At 39.9% G+C, this 20,786-nt stretch overlaps 1 protein-coding gene across 1 annotated transcript; it reads right to left on the bottom strand.

Moving 5' to 3' along the window:
• Positions 1–471: 471 nt before the first annotated feature.
• On the bottom strand, positions 472–18,684 carry EIF5A2 (eukaryotic translation initiation factor 5A2). Its single transcript, XM_004618871.2, has 5 exons — positions 18,545–18,684; positions 17,686–17,885; positions 17,057–17,161; positions 6,835–6,966; positions 472–5,370 (listed from the first exon to the last, which is right to left on the bottom strand). The coding sequence occupies exons 2-5, from the start codon at positions 17,848–17,850 to the stop codon at positions 5,311–5,313; spliced, it is 462 nt and encodes a 153-aa protein (XP_004618928.1). The 5' UTR covers positions 17,851–17,885; positions 18,545–18,684; the 3' UTR covers positions 472–5,310.
• Positions 18,685–20,786: the final 2,102 nt, after the last annotated feature.

The raw sequence follows: 20,786 nt of genomic DNA, 5'->3' as shown, positions 1-20,786 counted from the left end.
ATCGAATACACCACGGGTAGCTTGCCAGGCTCTGCCGTGCGGGAGGGATACTCTTGGCAGCTTGCCGAGCTCTCCGAGGGGGACAGAGGAATTGAACCTGGGTCGGCCACATGCAAGACAAATGCTCTACCTGTAAGAACCTATAATACAAAATCACTCGCAAAGACCTAAGATTTCTAACAGTAAGACATGTTAACTTTTACAATTTTCTAGAATAAAAACGTTTTTAGGAATGGGCATATACATGAATAGTGGAATCTTATGCATTAAACTCTATCAGTCATAGTACTTGAACCCACAGTGCCTAAAATGGAAGTGTCTGTTCTAGGCTGGGGGACAGAGAGGAAACTGGGACATTGGAGGAAGGAAGTGGATTTGTGGAAGGGTTTGGTTTTGGAACATTGCATGCCTAAAACTCAATCAAGAACAAGTTTGTAAGTCACGGTGTTTCAAAAAGAATTGTTCTTTAAATAGTGCAAGCTATTAAATAACTTTAATTTTTCATAACTGATGACATTAACAGACAGATATATTTTAATAACAAAGTTATAACTGATGTTTGCAGCTACATATTAAAGAATTTCAACAATTCTCATATAGTCAAATACATAACATTGAAATTTCACATTTTTGAAATGTAAAATGCACAATTATTACACTCAAACCACATATATTTTATAATTTTAAGGTTTTAGCTAAAACATGAAAAAGGCAAGAATTCTATAATGACAAATAAAATGTATTTACTAATAAAGTGCCACTGGATTAGATAATACTATTTCAACTAATTCCTTTTTGAAGAGGACAAAAGTACATAATAGTATGTAACTAAAAGTCATTCTTATTATACTAGTATGGACTAGTAATTATTATACTTTGTAACAAGCACAAGAGTGCTTACTTGTAGCAGATATTAACCACAATAAGGAATTTCTCTAAAGAAAGATCAGAACTTTGACTTGACAAGCTGCACTGATGACTGAATAGTTCATTGTCCAGAGATATTAAAAAATACAATCTTTACATAAGATAAACCTATGGCTCCTAATACCAAGAAATAGTGGGGGGACTTTATAGAAATCAAAGAACCTCTCTTTTAATTGCAAAATAGGTTCAACCTGTTCTGAGGAAAGAGGAGTAGAGGTGCTAAGGTTTGGCAACAATTATGTTTCTAGCAAGTAAAAGCCTGATATACGCATTACTATAAGTTTTCTCTTTCAGTTAAGGAAAATGTGATTAGATGTATACAGCACTTTTCAGGCACTTGACCTCACATGGTAGTTAAACTGATGTTAATATAATTTTAAAACCTCATTAAATTGTATGTATTTATATATAAGCTATGTTCCCAACAAACATTTGTGTTCCATAATGTTCTATTAAAATCAAATGAAGCCATATATACCCAATTCAGAGAAAAAAAGTCTTAATGTTTAACAAATTGAATTTCCTCAATTTTAAGATTTTCCACAATAACATTTTCTTAAGTCTTTGTGCCTACTACTCATCTCTAGGAGAAAAAAGGTTTGAAAACTATGAAATATGATTAAGTAACATTAAAAAATCATTTGATCAGTTCAATATAATACAATGTATGGAAATATGTTTATAGTTTGCTCTTAGACTTAAGTGCACTCTTATAGTAAATTTGTTCATATTATAGAATTCGATGTAAACATTTTAATGTACACAAAAGATCACTGTGTTTTCAATATGTTGTCCCTAAATATGTTTCAGAAATACTACACCAATGTCTGGCTCTGAAACTATCTTGGGGGTCCCTGTCAAAGGAATGCTTTTAGATATATCATTAAGTTTAGGGTTTTAAAATAAATCTTATTAAATTCTATTCTAAAATGAAAAAAAACTATGGCAAGATTCCTGTATAGATATGATCAATGCTTCCATTTTCTTCAATAGTTAGCATATGGTTTAAGTATGCTGATATTAAGAATTATTTATATGTGTCAACTTTATTACAATTTGGGAAAATTCTGCAATATACTTTCAGGCAGGTAGCATTAAAATAATGAAAACCCAGCTCTTAGCACAAACAGCCCTGAGAACAATGCATTCAAATTACATCTCAACTAGAAATAATCTAATTGAGAAACTTTGAAGTACAAAAACAAATTCTGGAAAACTTGTAAATTAAAAAAAAAAAGTTACCAACATTTGAGGCACTACCAGACTACAGTACTTTTAAGAGTTGGAAGGACTTTGTAAAAAGAACATACAAAGCTATGTGTGCACACAGACACACTCACATTGTGCTATAATGAAAAATTGTGTCCCCAAATTTTTTACCTTAGTACTTTCTCACAGCATCTACTATTAAAGATACCATGTTCTGGGTATAGAAGAGTTTTGGTAACTGTGATAAAGCATAGATAGAGCATTTTGTACCATAAATGGGAAGGGACTCAAGAGCTTGGTTAGCAACAATTTCAAGTGACTGACAGCCCTTGGAAGGAGCATAAAATAAACTTGAGAATTATGTTGTAAATGCTAAGTCAAAGTAGCAATGATATGATCTACTTCAGAGGGTATACAACTTTAAAGTGAATAAAGTATAACAAAGTCTTCACAGTAGAAATAAATTGTACTGTTCTATAAAGAAATAAATATTCCACCTGTTAATATAATATTGCATATAAATCGGTGAAATGTCTACAGACTAGTGTATCTCTGTATATCAACATGACAGTCTACATTCTATATGTGGTAACTAGGGATTTTTAACATTTGTTACAAAAAAGTACAACAAATATTAGGAATCAACTTTTAACACTTCTAATGTCAAAAAAGAATGAAGTCACTTATTAAAAAATGTTTCCCTGCTTTCTTTTTAATAGAATTTATAAAGCTTTACTAAGTGAAATATTGTTCTAGAGAAATATGTATTGGCTTATGTGGAAACAAAAGAAAGTCCCTATCTTTAAAATCTATGTTTATATACATCAGAGGAGAAATTTACAGTTCATTATCATACTTGAAATTAAAGTTATGCATAAATAGCTTTGTCATTCAATATAAAACAGATGCATTATTATATTTTATATATGCTTACCTTGCAATTGAAAATATATTATGTGATACTTGACAAGTTAGGAAGAAAAGCCATGCTCATACAGAGTACTAAATCAGAGTAATAGTATGTTTAACTGGGGTCAATGTGTATGACCAGCAAGCAGCACAGATGGATAACTTTATGAATTTTTTGTGGGTAACAATGTCAACTAGTAGCAAGCAATATACATATTCTACAGTACTAAAAAAAAACACAAGAGCAATATATAATAGATACTTATGTGGAATACTGAAAAGGAATTAGCTTAATTCCTAATTGTGCTTTACTTGGCAAAAGCAAGAACATTACACTATAAATGATAACTACAACCTCAGTATTCTGTGCTTTACAATTTTGCATTTCTCTTGCATTCTCTTTTCTAAATGAGCTTGGTGAAACCCAGACAAGATTTTAGAGTGTATACAAAATAAATAACAAACTTTGGGATTTTCTGTTCCCAATACTATTTCTAGTCCTGATTAGATCAGTGCTGTATATACTTTCTTCTAGATGATACGAACACAAAGACCTTTTAAGGGTCTTTCATTTCATTTCAGTCTCCCATTTCATCTATATGATGAGAGATATTTTATAGTTTATCATAGAAGATGAAAGTATTATTCAATAGTAATCTCGTTAAAAACTTCACTACAATATAATGAGTGTTATTAAGTTAAAGGCCACCTACACCCTGTGATAATGTTTGTAATTTCAGAAATTAAATATGTAAGACAAATATGCTCTGAAAGATAAATAATTTGAGTAACCTAAACCACTTCTAAAACTAATTCAGCTTACTATTTCTTTCCTAATCATATTACACATCAGTAGGTAAACTGTCACATGAAAATCAAAAAATACACATATTTCTTAAAATAAGTTAAATAATTATCACACAAAGTAACTTTTCTTCCATGACTTTCATTTCACTGTAGAACAAAGTATACAAATTTGATAAATGTTCAAATAAATTTAAAATAAGTGTTTCCAGGTTTTTTCTAACATTTAATTTATTTGGTTTGGGGCCACACCTGGCAATGCTTAAGGTTACCCCTAGCTCTCTGCTTAGGGATCACTCCTGGCGGGCTCAGGGGACCATGTGTGTTGCTGGGGATCAAATCCAGGTTGGCTGCTTGCCAGGGCAAGCATCCTGCCTGCTGTACTCTCTCTCTCCAGCCTGACAAATATTTTAATGTCAAAATATCTACTTAAAAATTTCTGAAAGGTAGTAACCGAGTATTATATTTATTCAAAATAAGTGATAAAAAGCACTGCACAATATCCTATAAAGCAGGGGAGAGTTAAAGAACCAAAACACAACCAAAACACACTAGAAACTTTACATTTTTATCCTAATAGAGGTTTCAAAAACATGTATAGTATTAACCAACCTCTAATGCCACTGTTCCTGTCTTTTCTTTCTTTACATTCTGATTCACTAATGATCATCTAACAGACCAGTGCACCTCTGTCACTTGTAGATAGCAAGATCATCATACATATGAAGTTTGCAACAATCTGACAAAAAATTATGATTGAGGTAATATAGGTGACGGTACATGGCTCTTATGATGACTGACATCTTTTGATAACATTAATTTGTTTGTTTTGGGGCCACACCCAGCAGTGCTCAGGCTTGACTCTTGGCTCTGAGCTGAGGGACCCCTCACGGTGGGCTCTGGAGGGCATCTGGGGTGCTGGGGACTGACCCCAGGATGGCTATGTGCAAGGCATGTGCCCTACCTGCTGGACTGCCACTGCAGTCTTTCTTTAAGGACTTGTGCTTGCCAGGCTGAGCTGCAACAATTTCAATCAATACAAACTGTATATCATGTTTGACATCAATGCAGAGCAATTCGACTTAAATGTGGCACTTCAATACTACTAGATGCTACATTATTTAATTAAAACCCTGGTTTATGTATCATTTAAAATTCAGGATTGATGTGCTCAGATAAATCTTGTCTACTGAAGCTACCATTTGTTTCTGGGACTCATACTGAAAATCATAAGAATGTTACAGAAAAGACCTACAAAATTAAAAAAAAATAACTATGCTTGATTATTCTTTTTAAGTGACCAATTGCCTGCAAAACAAATTAAGCATGATTGAAAAAACAAAATTAAGAAACAAATGAGGTTACTTATGAAGGCCATAGCTTTGGTGACAACGTAGAACCAAACTTTAGATCTGCACTTGATCCAGACCTAAGCAGTTTGCTCATGTCTAATTTTCCCATTTACTTGCACGGCTTTATGGCTACAGCATATTCTTCACTCATTGCACACATGACAGACACCTGAAAGTGAAAAATGCAGGCAATGAATTATTTAGATAATGTGTAGTTAATTAATCACATTATATATTTGTGGAGAGCCCGGCAAGCTACCAAGAGTATCCCGCCCACACGGCAGAGCCTGGCAAGCTACCCATGGCATATTTGATATGCCAAAAACAATAACAAGTCTCACAATGGAGATGTTACTGGTGCCCGCGCGAGCAAATTGATGAACAACGGGATGACAGTGCTAAAGTGCTATGTATTTGTGGAGATTTTATACACAGTGAATTTGGAAAGAGTTATTCCAAGAGCAAGTAATCTTTGTGTACTATTTTCTTTTCCTTTTTTTGTTTTTGCATCACACCTGGTGATGCACAAGGGTTACTCCTGGCTTTGCATTCAGGAATTACTCCTGGCAGTACTCAAAGGACCATATGGGATACTGGGAATCGAACCTGGGTCGGCCGCGTGCAAGGCAAATGCCCTACCTGCTCTGCTATCTCTCCAGCCCCTGTGTACTATTTTCTAAAGTGAAATTTCCAAAACTATGGACTGTAAAACAATTTTCAGGGAACAGGGTGGATAAGAACATATGTTCTTAATACTTGTTAGATGTTACACTTTCAAAATAATAAAGACACAAATCCATTTAACTTTTTTTTGGGTGATTCTAAGGGATCAAACCCAGGGGCCTTGAACATGCAATATAGTTCTATACGATGGAACCACATCTCTGGCCCAAGTCTCCTTCACTATTTCACACTTCCAAAGCATAATATCTCATCCTTGAGAGTGTCTCAAATCTGTTTTTCAAAACAAAGTTAAACTTGGCAGATTCTTTGTAGCAGAAACGTAGATACTTTCTTTACTAATTGGTTTCTAAAGTAGTGAAAAAATTGCTTTTATAGAGATAATTTTCAATATTTCAGTACACTTATTTTCCAGGAAGCTCCCACGCAGTGTTCAGGAGGTCCAGGGCCCCAACTTTTCAATCTTCCAGGTCAGGAATACAATGGTGCTCAGGCCCTGCTGGGCTGGGGAGACCCAGGCCATGCCCACAGTGCTAGGGGCTTTAGTGGGGTTTCCAGGGCTGTGATGCACAGGGACCACGTCATGCTAGTAATTAAACTCAGGCCAGGTGCATGCGAGGCATGTGCCCTTAACCACTATACCATCTCTTGCTGCCGTTTCATAGTGTTTAAAAGCTCCATTTCATCAAGAGGATTTTTTCTTAATTAAAATCTTAGTTTAGGCCAAAGTTTCTTCTCACCACCATTTTTATTGAGGCACAATTTAAGAATACTGTTAATGATACGCTTCATGCATATATTATTCTAACACCACCCCCACCACCAGAGTGCCCGCTCGCCTCCACCACTGTCTCTGGGATCCCGCTACTCCCAGCTACTCCACCCCCTACCCTTCAGTATGTCAAAGTTTCTATAAGATGTCTTTAAACATGGTCTTCCCATTGGTCTTTACCTGTACATCTTCACCTGCGTTGTATTTTCCCTCAATTTCTTTGCCTAGTTCACCTTCTGGCAGCTTAAGATCCTCACGAACTTCACCAGTTTCTGTCAGCAGGGAAAGGTAACCATCCTGAATACATATAAGCTATTAAAAAGAAATTATATAAGTTTTACAGATTAGATATGTCCGTTCTTCCTAATGATATACAGTAAATTGCAATCCATATGAATTCTAATTATAGAGTAATTTACTGATGTTTTTGATGTTTAAAAATGTTATACTACAAAAGCATAATATACACAAATTAGAAGTATAAGTTTAAAAGCATAACATATATTATATACTAGAAGTATAAGATCATTCTTTCTTGTCTCCTCCTCTTGCCATCAAATCTGTATATTAAATAATTTAAAATTCTTCACTGTATAACCTGCAGCACAAAGATAATTCAAATACAGTTGTTTTAAAATAAATATATATGTATTTTTCAGCAAGTTGTTTTCAGTTAATATTGTCTTAGAAATTGTTTCAGTCAGGAGTGTGGACCTATCTTTAATCTTTTCATAACCCAATAGAGTATAATTGGTTAACATCTTTCCCATTAATGGACACAAAAGTTATTTTCAGTCTTTTATTAGAAACATTGTATCATAATTTGATTATGAACAAAGGTTAATAGGAAAATGTATTCACATGCACTATTTTTCAAATGTACTATACTGTTTTTAAAAGATAAACACTAGCTTGCTGATAAAATTAATCAACAAACCTAGTCATCAATCTAAATTGCAGAAAGGCAGTTCTGATATAATGAATTTCTTTTATGAAAGGCACAAAATTCCTTTCTTCGTATCAATATTTAGTATTCTTGCATACATGCCAGTTTTATTTAAAAAAATGTCAACTAGGGGTTCAGTGGGCAGGGCACTTGCCATGCACATGGCTGACCCTAGTTTAATGCCTGGTACCATATATGGTGCCCTGAGCACCACCAAGAGTGATCCCTGAGTGCAGAGAAGTAAACCTTGATCACTGCTGGGTGTGCCGCACTTCCCCACCCTCCAAGCCACCCCCCAAACCAACACCCCTTGCCCTCTCTCCCCCATGACAGTCATCCAGACGATAAGATGCTAACAATGACAAACACAAAGAGTCAAAACATGGTCCCAAGTCACCCTTAATTATAATGATCTAATACAGTCATGTCAGAGGTGAAGTTTTCAAGGGTTTGAGGAGATAATACAGGGTTTAAGGCATCTGCCTTGCAAGAGGCTGACTCTGGTTTGATCCCAGGCACTGCATAAGGTCTCCTAAGCAGTGAATACAGAGCCAAAGTAATCCATGTGCACCTTTAGGTATGGCCCCAAATCCAAAGCAAACAAAAATTTCAGATCTGGGGAGAGAGCTCAATGTTTGGACTGAAGTAAATGCCCAGTATCTTACGAATGATTCTTTTTGATTCTTGTTTTATTCTTGGCATTGAATGCCCTCCCCCAAGGGGATGGTCCTGGAGGTCAACAGGTCCACCGGGCCCAAGCACTGTCCTGTTCAGTCAATACACCCATGCAGAGTATTTCTGGATTTCTGTGAGTGGCTCCCGGTACTCCTATTTAGAAGTACTCCTGAATACTATTTCGTAGACCCCCTCTTCCCTTCCAAAATACACACACACACGCACGCACGCACACACACACACAGAGAATGGGTGGGAGAAAGATCTCAGTCTGATAGCACAGGAAGAATCTATTAATAGAGAAATAAAATCAATATGTGGAACTTATTTAGGTTCCCATTTAGATAAACTATAAGACAAAAGAGTAACTAGAATTTCTAAAAAAAAAAATAATGTGGATTGGCTCTTTGAAAACATTAAGGAATTATTTTTAGGTGACTAAATTCATTTCTTTATGGATTTTTATATTTTATAATTGCTTAACAAAATATTTGCAGATGAAACAGTAATAGACATGTATGGTATTAGTCTTCAAATAAGAGGTAGAGAATATAAGAGGAAGAAAAAATGTGGTACTCATGAAACTAGACAACTTTTTTTTTTTTTTTTTTTTTTGCTTTTTGGGTCAGACCTGGCGATGCACAGGGGTTACTCCTAGCTCTGCATTCAGGAATTACTCCTGGCAGTGCTCAGGGGACCATATGGGATGCTGGGAATCGAACCCAGGTCAGCCGCATACAAGGCAAACACCCTACCCGGTGTGCTATCACTCCAGCCCGTAGACTGACAACTTAAAAAGAGACTTGACGGGACCCTCTGCGCCTAAAGACTTTGATTCCAGAGATGTAACACATTCGGGCATCCAACGCAGCATCCGATAGCAATGCACTGGGACTGCGAACTGGGCTACAACTCTGTGCTGCCGGGGGTGGATTTTTTTCCTCCCCACCCTGTCTTCCTGCACGGAAAGCGGCGGGCTGGCGGCACCCACGTGGCAGGCGCCATCTTCTGTGACTCCAAACCCAGAGGTATTCGGTTTTTACTTTTGGGGCTCCCAGGAACTCATGGGAAGGGGGCGTAACCGGCACACCCTAAGCCCAGATAAATCCGGAGCCGCTGAGCACGAATCGGACCCTCTGCGCCTAAAGACTTTGAATCCAGAGACTTCTTACAGCAATGCACTGGGACTGTGAGCTGGGCTATGTAATTTCTGGCAGAATTTTCCCTGGACTTTATACAGAAATCCAAAACCACGCGGACACGGCAGCATCCGAGCAACTTAACATTTATAATTGTCAGCAATGTGAATCGGTTCCATTTGAACAGGTCTGACTTGGGGGGGAAACTCCAAATAATAACAGTAAGTTTTTGTTGAAATATTGAAGGTTATTAATGTAGCAGCCACCTCTCTGGACTGTGAACTAAGCAAAAGCCCCACGCTGGCCGATGCGGCGTGGCGTACACCATACTATGAGGCGCGGGAAGGGAGATGAGGGGGAAAAAGGAAAAAAAAAGGGAAAAGGAAAAAGGAAAAAAAAAAGAGAGAGAGTTATGTACTTGTAGCAGTGGGGCTACATATCTCCATTTCCAGCAATGAAAAAGTAATTATCAAATGTAGTAGGTCTGTCTCTCTTGGGTGGAAACTCCAACAACTATAGTGAGTTTTGTGTTGAATTATGGAATGTAATCAAGGTAAAGAAAAAATGAAGTGAAATTCATTAGTTATACAGTAGAGAGGGGTGGGGGTGGGGGGTATACTGGGGTTTTTGGTGGTGGAATATGGGCACTGGTGAAGGGATGGGTGTTTGAATACTGTATAACTGACATATAAACCTGAGAACTTTGTAACTTTCCACATGGTGATTTAATAAAAAGTTAAAAAAAAAACAAAACTTAAGATCAAATTCCAGTAAAAACTCTTCCCTTTTGTCAAACCAGTATAAGTTTATGTGCCAACTTGCTAACTTTGGCTTCAAACTTTTCTATCTTTGGAGGATGAGAGAGAAAGAAAAATATAATTTTTAAAAACTGTTAAAGAAAAAAGAGACTTGACATTTTGAAGTTGGATAACAGGTAAATAAGATTAATTTTATTTTGAAAATTTCCACAAATAAAAATAAAATGAGGGCTGGGCAAAAGAATTAGTAAAGATAAGCAGCTTGCCTTGAATGTAGCTGATCTTGGTTCAATTTCCGGCACTGCATGTAGTCCCCTGAGTACCACCTGGAATGATATCTGAGCACAGAGGCAGAAGTATGTCCTGAGCACTCTCAGGTGTTCTCCAAATCCCCTTTCAAAAAAAAGGACTGCAAAGATAGCTCAAAGGGTTGAGTGCATGCTTTGCATGTAGGGGGCCCAGGTCTATTCTAGGCACCACATAGTCCACTGAACAGCATGGGAATAGCTCCTGAGCAACCTCCAGTGTGGTCCAAGAACAAAAACAAAAAGCAGAATCTGTAGCCAGGAATGTGGCTCAGCAGGAGATAATCTGCTATACATATGTGAGGCTCTATCACCTCATATACAAAAATTTAAAAGAAAAAATGAATTATGTTATAGTACATCAGAACTCTAAAAGGAACATGTACTAAATATTTAGACACAAAATATTGAGAAAACAAACCATGAAGGAAAGAAAGGACAAGGAAGAGTTTTTGACTTCAAATTCTGCCCAGGATGTTTGTCATCAGAATGAAAAGGACATGGAAAAAAAGGAAAATTACTGAGAATTTTTTTTTTTTGCCTGTATTAGTATTACTGGTATACAACAGAAGGCTGAAGAAGGCTTTTGGTGTTTTGTTAGCCCTAATCTTTTTGTTTGTATGTTTCATTTTGTTTTGGGGCAGTGCCTGGGGTTTACTCCTGATTCTGCACTTAGGATTTACTCCTGGTAATGCTCGGGTGGCATGTGAGATGCTGGGATTAAACCCAGATTGCATGGGAGGCAAAGGCACTACCCATAGTCCTGTGGCTCTGGCCCATTAACCCTACTCTTGCTTCATTTATCTGGTGGGTGGGGAGGGGATCGAGAGGTTTGGGTTACACCCTGTAGTGCGCATGCCTTATGCCTGGGATTGTGCATGGGATTAGTCTGGCAGTGCTCAGCAGAGCATCTGCAATGCTGAGGATGAATCTGGGGTTAGCCACATGTAAGGCAAAAGCATAATACCCTGTACTATCTCTCTGGTGTAGCCGTAATTTCTTAATTTTGTATGTCTCTTCCAAAACAAGAATTCTTTAGGACCTCTTTTTTCTTCCTACTTCTCTTCTTCCAGCTTCCCTTCAAGCTACTTCCTTCTTGTTGCTAGTCCCTAGTAGAGATTTATTATTGTTACATTCAACCTAAGCAAATAATATTATCAAGATGAATATTAATCTGAATCCTACCACTCCCAATCCCAAGCCACAAAGTAGTAGGATAAGCACAGCAATACTCCATTACCATATGAAGTAGCTTATATGACACTAACTTGCTAGCTTAAGGCCTCAAACAAATTGAACAGGAAGTAGCTCAGTCTCTGAGAGAAACTTTTTGTGCCACTATCACTTTCCCTTCATTTCATGGCAGCAGTGTCACAGGAACTTCTGTATGATTAGCCGAGACAAAAAAAATTCATAAAGTTTTGAGATGGTTACACATGATCTACCAAACTATTCAGAGGTGGTCCTTAGAAACGATGAGAACTTCATGCACTGGATTTGATAGGAGAACCAAACAGGTTTGGGTTTACATTAATCACAGGCAATGACAGAGAGTGTAGATGGAGTATTAAGGCCACCAGAGGAAAAAAAAAAAAAAAGGAAAATTGCTGACAAGAAAGATCTAAGGAAGTGGTATGTGGAAGGAAGCAGTTCTCCGAGTAAGTTAAAATGTGTCCACACAAATGCTTACCAAAAGGGTCTGCTAGAGGAGGCAATTAGATGGACAAGATGATTCTATCTGTGAGTGTCATTCGGCTTCTTTGAGTAGTCTCCCCAGCTCTTGTTCAATTGGCTCTAGAACAAAGTGAGCACCGTGGCATGGCTCAGTCATATAGGCTTTCTCTCACCAATGCTGACATGACTATACCAGCCCAATTTAGTCAATGTCAAACTAGAGACCAGTATCGAGTTCCTAATACGGCACCAAACTCCAAGAGAACAGTGAGCCACCGAGTAACACTCTACCCCTTTCATTATGGAAGTGGCAGCTTACAGGAAATGATTTTCACTCTAGATATGGATTCTCTCTCTTCTCAGCTTGTAGTGCTTTGTCAAAATTTCATCTCTGGATTTATAGAATGCCTTCTTTCTGTCAATATCTCACATGGCATGCGTACGTGACTGGCAGAATAAAGGGGAATATAGAACAAAGTGGATTGAACCCAGGTTAGCTGGGAGCAAAGCAAATGCCCTACCCACTATACTGCCACTCTCTGGTCTCCACCACATCAGTGTGTGTGGACCGGATGAAGGTATCTTTGTCACCTGTAATAGACTGGGGTCCTGAGTTACTGTTTTAAACACATATATTTCAATGTATGTTATTATTTCCCCATAAGTAGAATACAGATTTGGGAACCAAAGATTATAGTTCTTTTCCCTATTATCCTTAGTAATATAGGTTTTCCCCATTCTTTGAAAGTAGAATATTAATATTTGGTATTGTCTGGTATTATTTGGAGGGGTCTGGGAATACCATAACCATTTATGTATATGGAAATATTTTTGAGCATTCCAGGTCTAAAAAATTACCTTCAAAATAACATCAGATAGCTAAGTTCTAATTCTGTACAGCAGGAGAAACAGTAACAAAATATCTGCTTCATGTTCCTAAAATACTGAGCTCTACTTGTTCAGAGATTTCTAGTCCAAAAGAAAGACTGATTCTACCAGAAAACAGTTCCCACAGAACAGATATAAATTACAAAAAAAGTTGTAAGCTCAAGGAATTCAGAGCATCATTATTTGCTTTGTTTTTGTTCTACCTTAAGCTGTAACTATAAAATCCAACTTACATATCCCATTATTGAAAAAAACATTTAAAAAGTCTTAAGCTGACGAATACACGAGTATTTCATATTAGTGGATTTGGTAACTGACCAGTAACCCAAGGTCCTTATTATGCACTTTAAATTCTTTAATAATTAATTTTCCTCCTGAAAAATTGCCTACAACTGAAAGACAAAACTTTAGTGAATGCAGATGCATTTAACTTGTAACATTATGCACAGTTCATAGTTATGAACTATGTTCGTTAGAAACTAAAGAAGTGTGATTAAAGAGCACACAAGAGTCTCAACAAATTTCTTTATTTAAAAATTTGTGACTCCAGGATTCCCAAAAGTGTCAAGAAGTATTTCATAACATCTCTGAGTTCCAACACCAAAAACAACTTTTATGAAAAATAATAAAAATTTAAAATTCTAAGTCAAGTGGCATGTTTTTTTATTTTTGTGTTTTTTGAGTCTGGGGCAATTCTGGGCAGTGTTTACTTAGGGTTTACTCCTGGTTCTTCGCTCAGAGGTCACTCTTGGCAGTGCTTGGGGGACCATTTTGGGTCAGGAGGACCAAACCTGGGTCATCCATGTACAAGGCAAGTTTACTATCCCTCTGAGTCCTCAAATGACATTTTGGAATGAAAGAAGACCATTTTTCTTTCATTCTGAACTTACTTTAAAATACATAAAAATTGTAGATATTATAGATTTGTTCTCCTAAATAGGGATTATTCTTTAATTTCTATAAGAAAAAGATTTCTTTCACTTCAGCTAACTGCCAAACTGGTACTTAAAATTCTGAATTTATCAAATATGAACGGTGACATCAAGATATTTGTACAGGGCTAGAGAGATAGTATGGTGGGTAGAATGCTTGCCTTTCACAGCCCTAACCACAGTTTTATCCTTATATGGTCTCCAGCCACAGGAGTGATGACTTAGTGTAGAGCCAAGAGTAAGCCCTGAGCACAGCTAAGTCTCGCCCAAAACAAAACAACACAAATGAGAAAACACTCGGAAAGGTTAGTGAATGCTACCACCATACACTAAATGTGACTGGAAAGACTCACAGAACTTTTTATTTCTTCGGTTTTGGGTCACAAACGGTGCTACTCCAGGTGCTAACCTGCTCAATGCTTAGGTGACTCCTAGTGAAGCTGGGGGGGCCACACAGCCTTGGGGCTAGAGCCAAGAAAGACAACTGCATGCAAAACGTGTTCCATCTTGCTGTATTCTCTCTCCTGCCCGTAACTAGTAGAGTGTGTATTTAATGAACAGAAGTGAAGTGTTCTGTGGTGATTGGATAATGAAGTGATGGGATCTTTGAGAACTTACTTTGTAAAACAACTGTTCTAGCAACATCTAACAGTGATCCCATGAGGAATTTATTACTTTTATCACATCTCCTACATAAAAAAAAAGGCAAAAAGTCATGTAATTTGCCATCTGATGTCATATAATCAAGTACCAGAGAATTCAGACTCATATTTCTGGCTCGAATCATCTCTTATTTTTTAGTACAGACTGAAAGTAGGGTAAGGAAAGTGAAGGACTTGCTAGGATACAAAATTGAAAATGTCAAAAAAAAACCCACTTGATAAATAGGTGATCTGATATTATAATAAACTAGAATTAATGCAAAATTCTATGATAAACCAAGTATCAAATTTAATATAAATACAATCAGAATCAGAAGGACTTAATTTTTCCTTTTCCCTTAGGCTCTTTTAAATGTTTGTGCATGAGAACAGGGTCTCACATCATCCCTCTCATTCCATTTGTACTCGTACTTTATCGCAAAAGAAAAGGCAAACTAAAGCCTTCCCTTGTTAAGTCTTGAACTTTAATGATTGGCTAATTTGAGCACAGGGTTCAAATATATGAACCCTTATAGTGTGTTTATGAAACATACAAAACAATCTGGCATAGGGGCTGGAGAGATAGCACAGCGGGTAGGGCGTTTGCCTTGCACGCAGCTGACCCGGGTTCAAATCCCAGCATCCCATATGGTCCCCTGGGCACGGCCAGGGGTAATTCCTGAGTGCAGAGCCAGGAGTAACCCCTGTGCATCGCCAGGTGTGACCCAAAAAGCAAAAAAAAAACCCCCCAAAAAAAAACCAATCTGGCATTGAATACATTTAATTACTATAATCCTGAATATTAAGAGCATTACATTTTAGGGAGTGAAAAGAGAAATCCTTTTCTGGCAAAATGAAATTCCATATTTAGCTTTAGTTTGCTATACTGCCTATAACTCAATCACATATGCATGTAACAAATGCTTATTGAGCACCCATTATGTACCCTATGTCAATCAGGTGATCAAAATATGATGGAATAATTACACAAATTTTATTTTGATGCTAGGATTGAACCAAGGTTCATACAAAGTATGTATGTGGTCTATCACTCAGCTATATCCTCAAAAAAAATATTACTACTCGTTAAGTTATTGAGGTACACTTTCTCATTTGATCATATTATATACCTCCTTTGTAGACAGGAATATTAAGGCACAGAAAGGATGTGTAATTTGCATGTGTAATTTGTTCAAGTGTATCCAGTTAGGAAGTAGTAAAAATCTGCCTTATAAAACCACTTACTTTTGAACTAAAACAATTCAAATTTCTATAGACTCTAAAGCACCAGAAACATTTATAAAAGAAAAGGTAAAAATATAAAAATGCTTACTAGATTAAGCTATGTAAAAACACATTTAAATGTGGATAAAAAATAAAAAGAAAATTACTGGATAACCAGTTTTCAATGTAGCATTCTTTGGAAATCATACAATAAAAGATATAGAAATAAATCAGTTTAAACTGGATAAAACAAACCTAAGTAACATATATGACCTTTTTACTATGTTAAGAGAAAATAGTTCTGCATTGAATATGCAAAATACAGAAAATGAAGACTCACAATTTGAGTTATGCTTCTGCATACGAGGTGAATGGTATGGTTATATCAATTTGCTAAACAATAAAATACTATCATTCCACATGATCTACCCAAAAGTATAAGTGTAAATTATACATCTGTGCCTGTAATTTAACAGAAATTAAATATTAGTAAGACTATATAGTTTTCTATATTCCTTTATATTCCTTACTTGTCACATTCAGTGGTTTACCTTTTACGATTATACACTTATTGCCCTAAGAATAGCAAATTCTGAAACACATTCAATGTATAAACTTGGCTGGTAGAAATTGGATTTCAGTACTATTTTTTGTTCATTTCAGTTTTGGGGCGACCCCAGGTGATGGACAGGGCCTACTGCCTCTGCACTAAAGAATTACTCCTGAGGGCTCAGGTAACCAGGTGAGATGTCCAGGACCAAACACTGGTTCCCCAGGTCCAAGGCTAATGCCTTACCCTCTGTACTACCACTCTGGCCCCCAAGATTCCAGTAATATCTTTAAAGCCTTAAAGTCTGAGAAATGAAAAAAAAATCTGGAAAGGATTCATGAGAATATGAATTTTCTGAATACTGGACTTATTCACAATGTGCAGTCTGAAAAATATGTGGTCTTAGAATAAGTGTGCAACTTTTGAAAACAATAAGAATGATAAGAAAATAAAACCCAGCAAATAATCAAATCCTACATAAGGTAAAGTACTTAAAAAATCACTCTACCTCCAATTCCTAAGAAATGTTTCAGTTGTTTTCTGACCAATGTCCAATTGGTTAGAAAAGGCTGTGAAAGTACTCCTGGGCTTTTGTTAAATTACAGTTGACAGAACAAAGTATTTGCACTTTTAAGAAACAAGCAGCATTCTGGAATGAATTTGTACTTACTTGGTAATCGTTTCTCTTAATATTTGGAACATCCATATTGTGAGTAGAAGGGCAAATATCTTCATATTTTTTGCCCGTGAAAATATCAATTCCAACAAGGTGAACCTAGCCGAGAACAGGACACCTATTTAATCTTTGCCAAGTAAATCACTCATTACAGACACAAGAGCACAATACACTGATCATGACCAATTCTTTCTCCTTCCAAGGTCATCTAAATTTACTCTTCAGGAAAATGGAGTGGTCACAGAACCGAGAAGCAGGGAACAACTAGACAGTGCTATGGCGTATCAAGCCTCAGCCTCATACACACTTCAGTAACCCCGAAAAGAACGTTAAGGAAGGTTCCTTAGAATTACGTGGGAACAGGTTTTCTCATCTGCAAACGGAAAAGGTCTAAGTCACTTCGGATTCAAGCAAGTTTGAGTTCCCAGTTAATGGAAATGAAGGGTGCAGGAAGGAATAGTCTCCCAGTATTCTAAGTAGTACCTGATCACCCGGTAATTATTGTAAGGGAAAAATAAAAGTGCTCATTACAAAACTGTAATTAGATAAATCTCATGTTGTGTAATGGAATACAGAATGATTAAAAAATCCCGAGAAGAAAAGAGACTCGAAAGGGCACGTACCTTGGCATGCCCGTGCTTTCCGGTCTTGGAAGTGGACATCTCCACTATTTTGCATGGCCGTCCTTTGAGCACCACGAACCCGTTTTTGCGCAGCGCCGAGCACTGCATCGGGTAAGTACTGGAAGCTCCGGCGTCTCCAGTAGCGAAATCGATCTCATCGGCCATCGTGGGTGAGGGGGCTGGTGGCTTTTCCTAGGGAACTACGCAGAAAGTTTGTGCATTAGGTCCCCCGCGCCCCCAACAATAGGCATGCAGGCAGAGGAAGGTCTTACGTGCGACATGAGCGAATATCCTTGCATTTATAGAACCGCTCTGCGACCAGTGGGTACTTGCTAACTCCAGCCTCGGCAAACTTTTCCATTCATTGATGGGAAACGGGGAGGAGAACTAGCTCGCCGCGGGAGGTGGGTACCCGGCCCCGGCGCGCGCTGGCTCGGGGCGGGGGTGGGGGTGGGGCTGCAGGTCCCGGTCCCACCGCGGTGGCAGCCGGCGACCTTCTGCGCCACGCCGCGGGCCCTCGGCTGCCACCCGGATCCCCACTGCGGGGGGCCCAGCCCAGGCCGCAGGTCCCCGCGAAGGATGCAGGGGCACAAGAGCGGGCCAGGAGCACTTGGCCCTCGGGTAGCGGGCCCGCGCTCCGCCACCCGGCCCGCGCCGCCGCCGCCCGGGCCCTCTCGGGCGCCCCCCGCACCGCGGGCATCCCCGGCCCGGCCCGCTCCGGGCCTGAGCCCCGGCGGGTGCCGGCCCCCGCCTCCGCGAGCCCATCCATCCTCAACTCGCTCGGGCTCCGTGTCGGCCGCCTCGCCGGGCCCTGCTCTGCTCAGCTCCCAGTCCCACTCGCTTCTCCGCCGGTCATCACCTTCCAGCCGCGAAGCAGCGCCTTCCGCCCGCGCACCGCCGCCGGTCCTGGACAGGAGATGCGGCGGGGACGGCGGTGGCGGCCGCAGCAGTTCCGAGAGACGGGGCGGGGCCGCCACACTTTCCACACCCCGGTCTCCCCGCCCCTTCCCGCCCCCGCCGCCACTCCACTTCCGGGATAGGCCCGGCGCGTCACAGGCACCGCCCTCGCGGGCTGTCATTGGTCCCGAGGTTCTAGGGGGCCCCGCCCAGTCACGTGAAGAGTGCCCTGGCAACCCCACGTGCTGCGGACTAGTGCACTTCCGGCGTACCGGGGATTCGGTGGAGGAAAGGGGCAGGGGGGAACTCGACCGCACGCGAACTTGCTCCCTTCGAAGTTTTAGAGCCGTGGCGCGTGGTGGCGGGCACCTCCATCGGAACCGAGCCCCGCGTCGGGTGGCCCCCAACTCTCAGAGGCTTGGCAGGAGGCACCTGACGGCCGTCGGCCTCTGCGAGGCGCGCGAGTGGACAGGCTGGCCTGCGCACTAGGAGGATGCTCGGGGCTGCGAACCTCTGGCCCCGCTGGATGTGGGCCTGAGGGTTTTTTATTGCAGTCATTGCACCAGGGCCCCCAGGGGAGCGGAGACTGGGAGCCCAGCCACCCTGGGGTAGTGTCTGGGAGCTTTGGGCGTTGGTACTAGGGCAAAATCTCACTCACAAGTGGAATTTCTGAGAAAGCCTCGAACTTAAAACCAGCAACCAATCCACCCCACCACCACATGGTGGTTCTTGTTGGGTTGTGGAGATGAAGGATGTCTGGCGTGTACTGCCCCGTCCAGGCCAAAAAGGTGTTTTGCCTAACGCAGCCCCCACCCTCGTTTTTTAATCTCTTGGTGTTGGCATTGAGTCTGAGAGATGTTAGGTTTTCAAAATAGACCTAGAGCCAACAGAAATTTAAGTAAGATGAAGGACCCTTAAAAAAGACGGACCCTCATTTTCACACTGGTTCTATTTGAGAAACTACCGTAGTCTCTTACCTTGGTGACATGACCTAGCAAGTTCTTTAACATGCCAAGAGAATGGAGGAACAGAGACAATGATTTCACTCATTTGTGTGTGTGTGGGGGGGGGGGGGAAGATAGTATGTGAATGGTCAGGAGGACTGGTCAGTGGTAGAAAACTTGCCACAAAGTGGGTGGGGGAGTGTGATTAGGACAGAGAAGGAACTACTATGACAATAATAGCTAGAAGCATCACTCTACAAAAAGTTTGCACTAAAAGGAGGTAAAGTGATATGCATGATACCCTTTCAGTAACAGTATTGCAAACCCTGGTGCCTAGGAGGAAAATGTGTGTGTGTGTGTGTGTGTGTGTGAGAGAGAGAGAGAGAGAGAGAGAGAGAGAGAGAGAGAGAGAGAGAGAGAGAGAGAGAGAGATGTCAATTGTCTGCTATAGAGGCAATGGGGAGGTGGGACAAAGGGAGAGCATGGGTGGGAGGGAAACGACATGGGTTGCAGAAATAAGCACTGGTGAAGAGATGGGTGTTGGAACATTGAAAGTTAATCATGAGTTTGGAGCATGGTAATGGGCACTAGAACATATAAGACCAGGCCTTGCAAAGTGGCCCAGAAGCAAGGCCTCACATGAGGGAGTATCTGGACAAAGCTGGCAAGAACAAGATGTCAACCAGTACCAGGTGTTCAGCCTTGAGCCTCACTCCACCTCGTAGTCACATGAGCCCAAAGAGACAGAGCCCAAGTCACCATGCTTAGCAAGTCATCCTAACTGCAGCAACTAGCCTTGATTGGGATTGGACTGGGGCAAAGCAGAGTTGGAAAGGTGAAAGCCGATAATGCTAAACTCTCTGTGATTGCATCTTTCTGTAAGCCAAGACCCTCTATAAAACTTGGCAATAAAGGGAATGGCCATCAGCTGCTCCTGGAGGGTGTTCTCTGTGGGCCCGGCATCCTTTGCCCCATGGCTGCTGGGACCCAGTGCGCAAAGTGTCCAGGCTCCTTGGGGGAAAACTCTTCCCCAACACATGAGCAACTTTGTAACTGTATATCTCTCAGTGATTCAGTACTCCTCTTATCCCCCACTCCAAAAGAAAAAAGTTGCATTTCTGTTTTTATAAAGGTTTTGCTTCAGAGACTCTTGGCCAAATGACTAGGAAACTGCTTGTCACTGCCCCCCCCCCCCCATGTATGTGGTTCCATGCTTTTGCAGTGCTGTCTGGTGAATGGTCCTGTTCCTCACTTTGCTAT

The sequence above is a fragment of the Sorex araneus genome, chromosome 2 (assembly GCF_027595985.1).
Source record: "Sorex araneus isolate mSorAra2 chromosome 2, mSorAra2.pri, whole genome shotgun sequence".
In the NCBI taxonomy this organism is placed as follows: Eukaryota; Metazoa; Chordata; class Mammalia; order Eulipotyphla; family Soricidae; genus Sorex; species Sorex araneus.
Note: the sequence above shows the minus strand (reverse complement) of the source record. Positions and strands in the feature narration are given on the sequence as shown.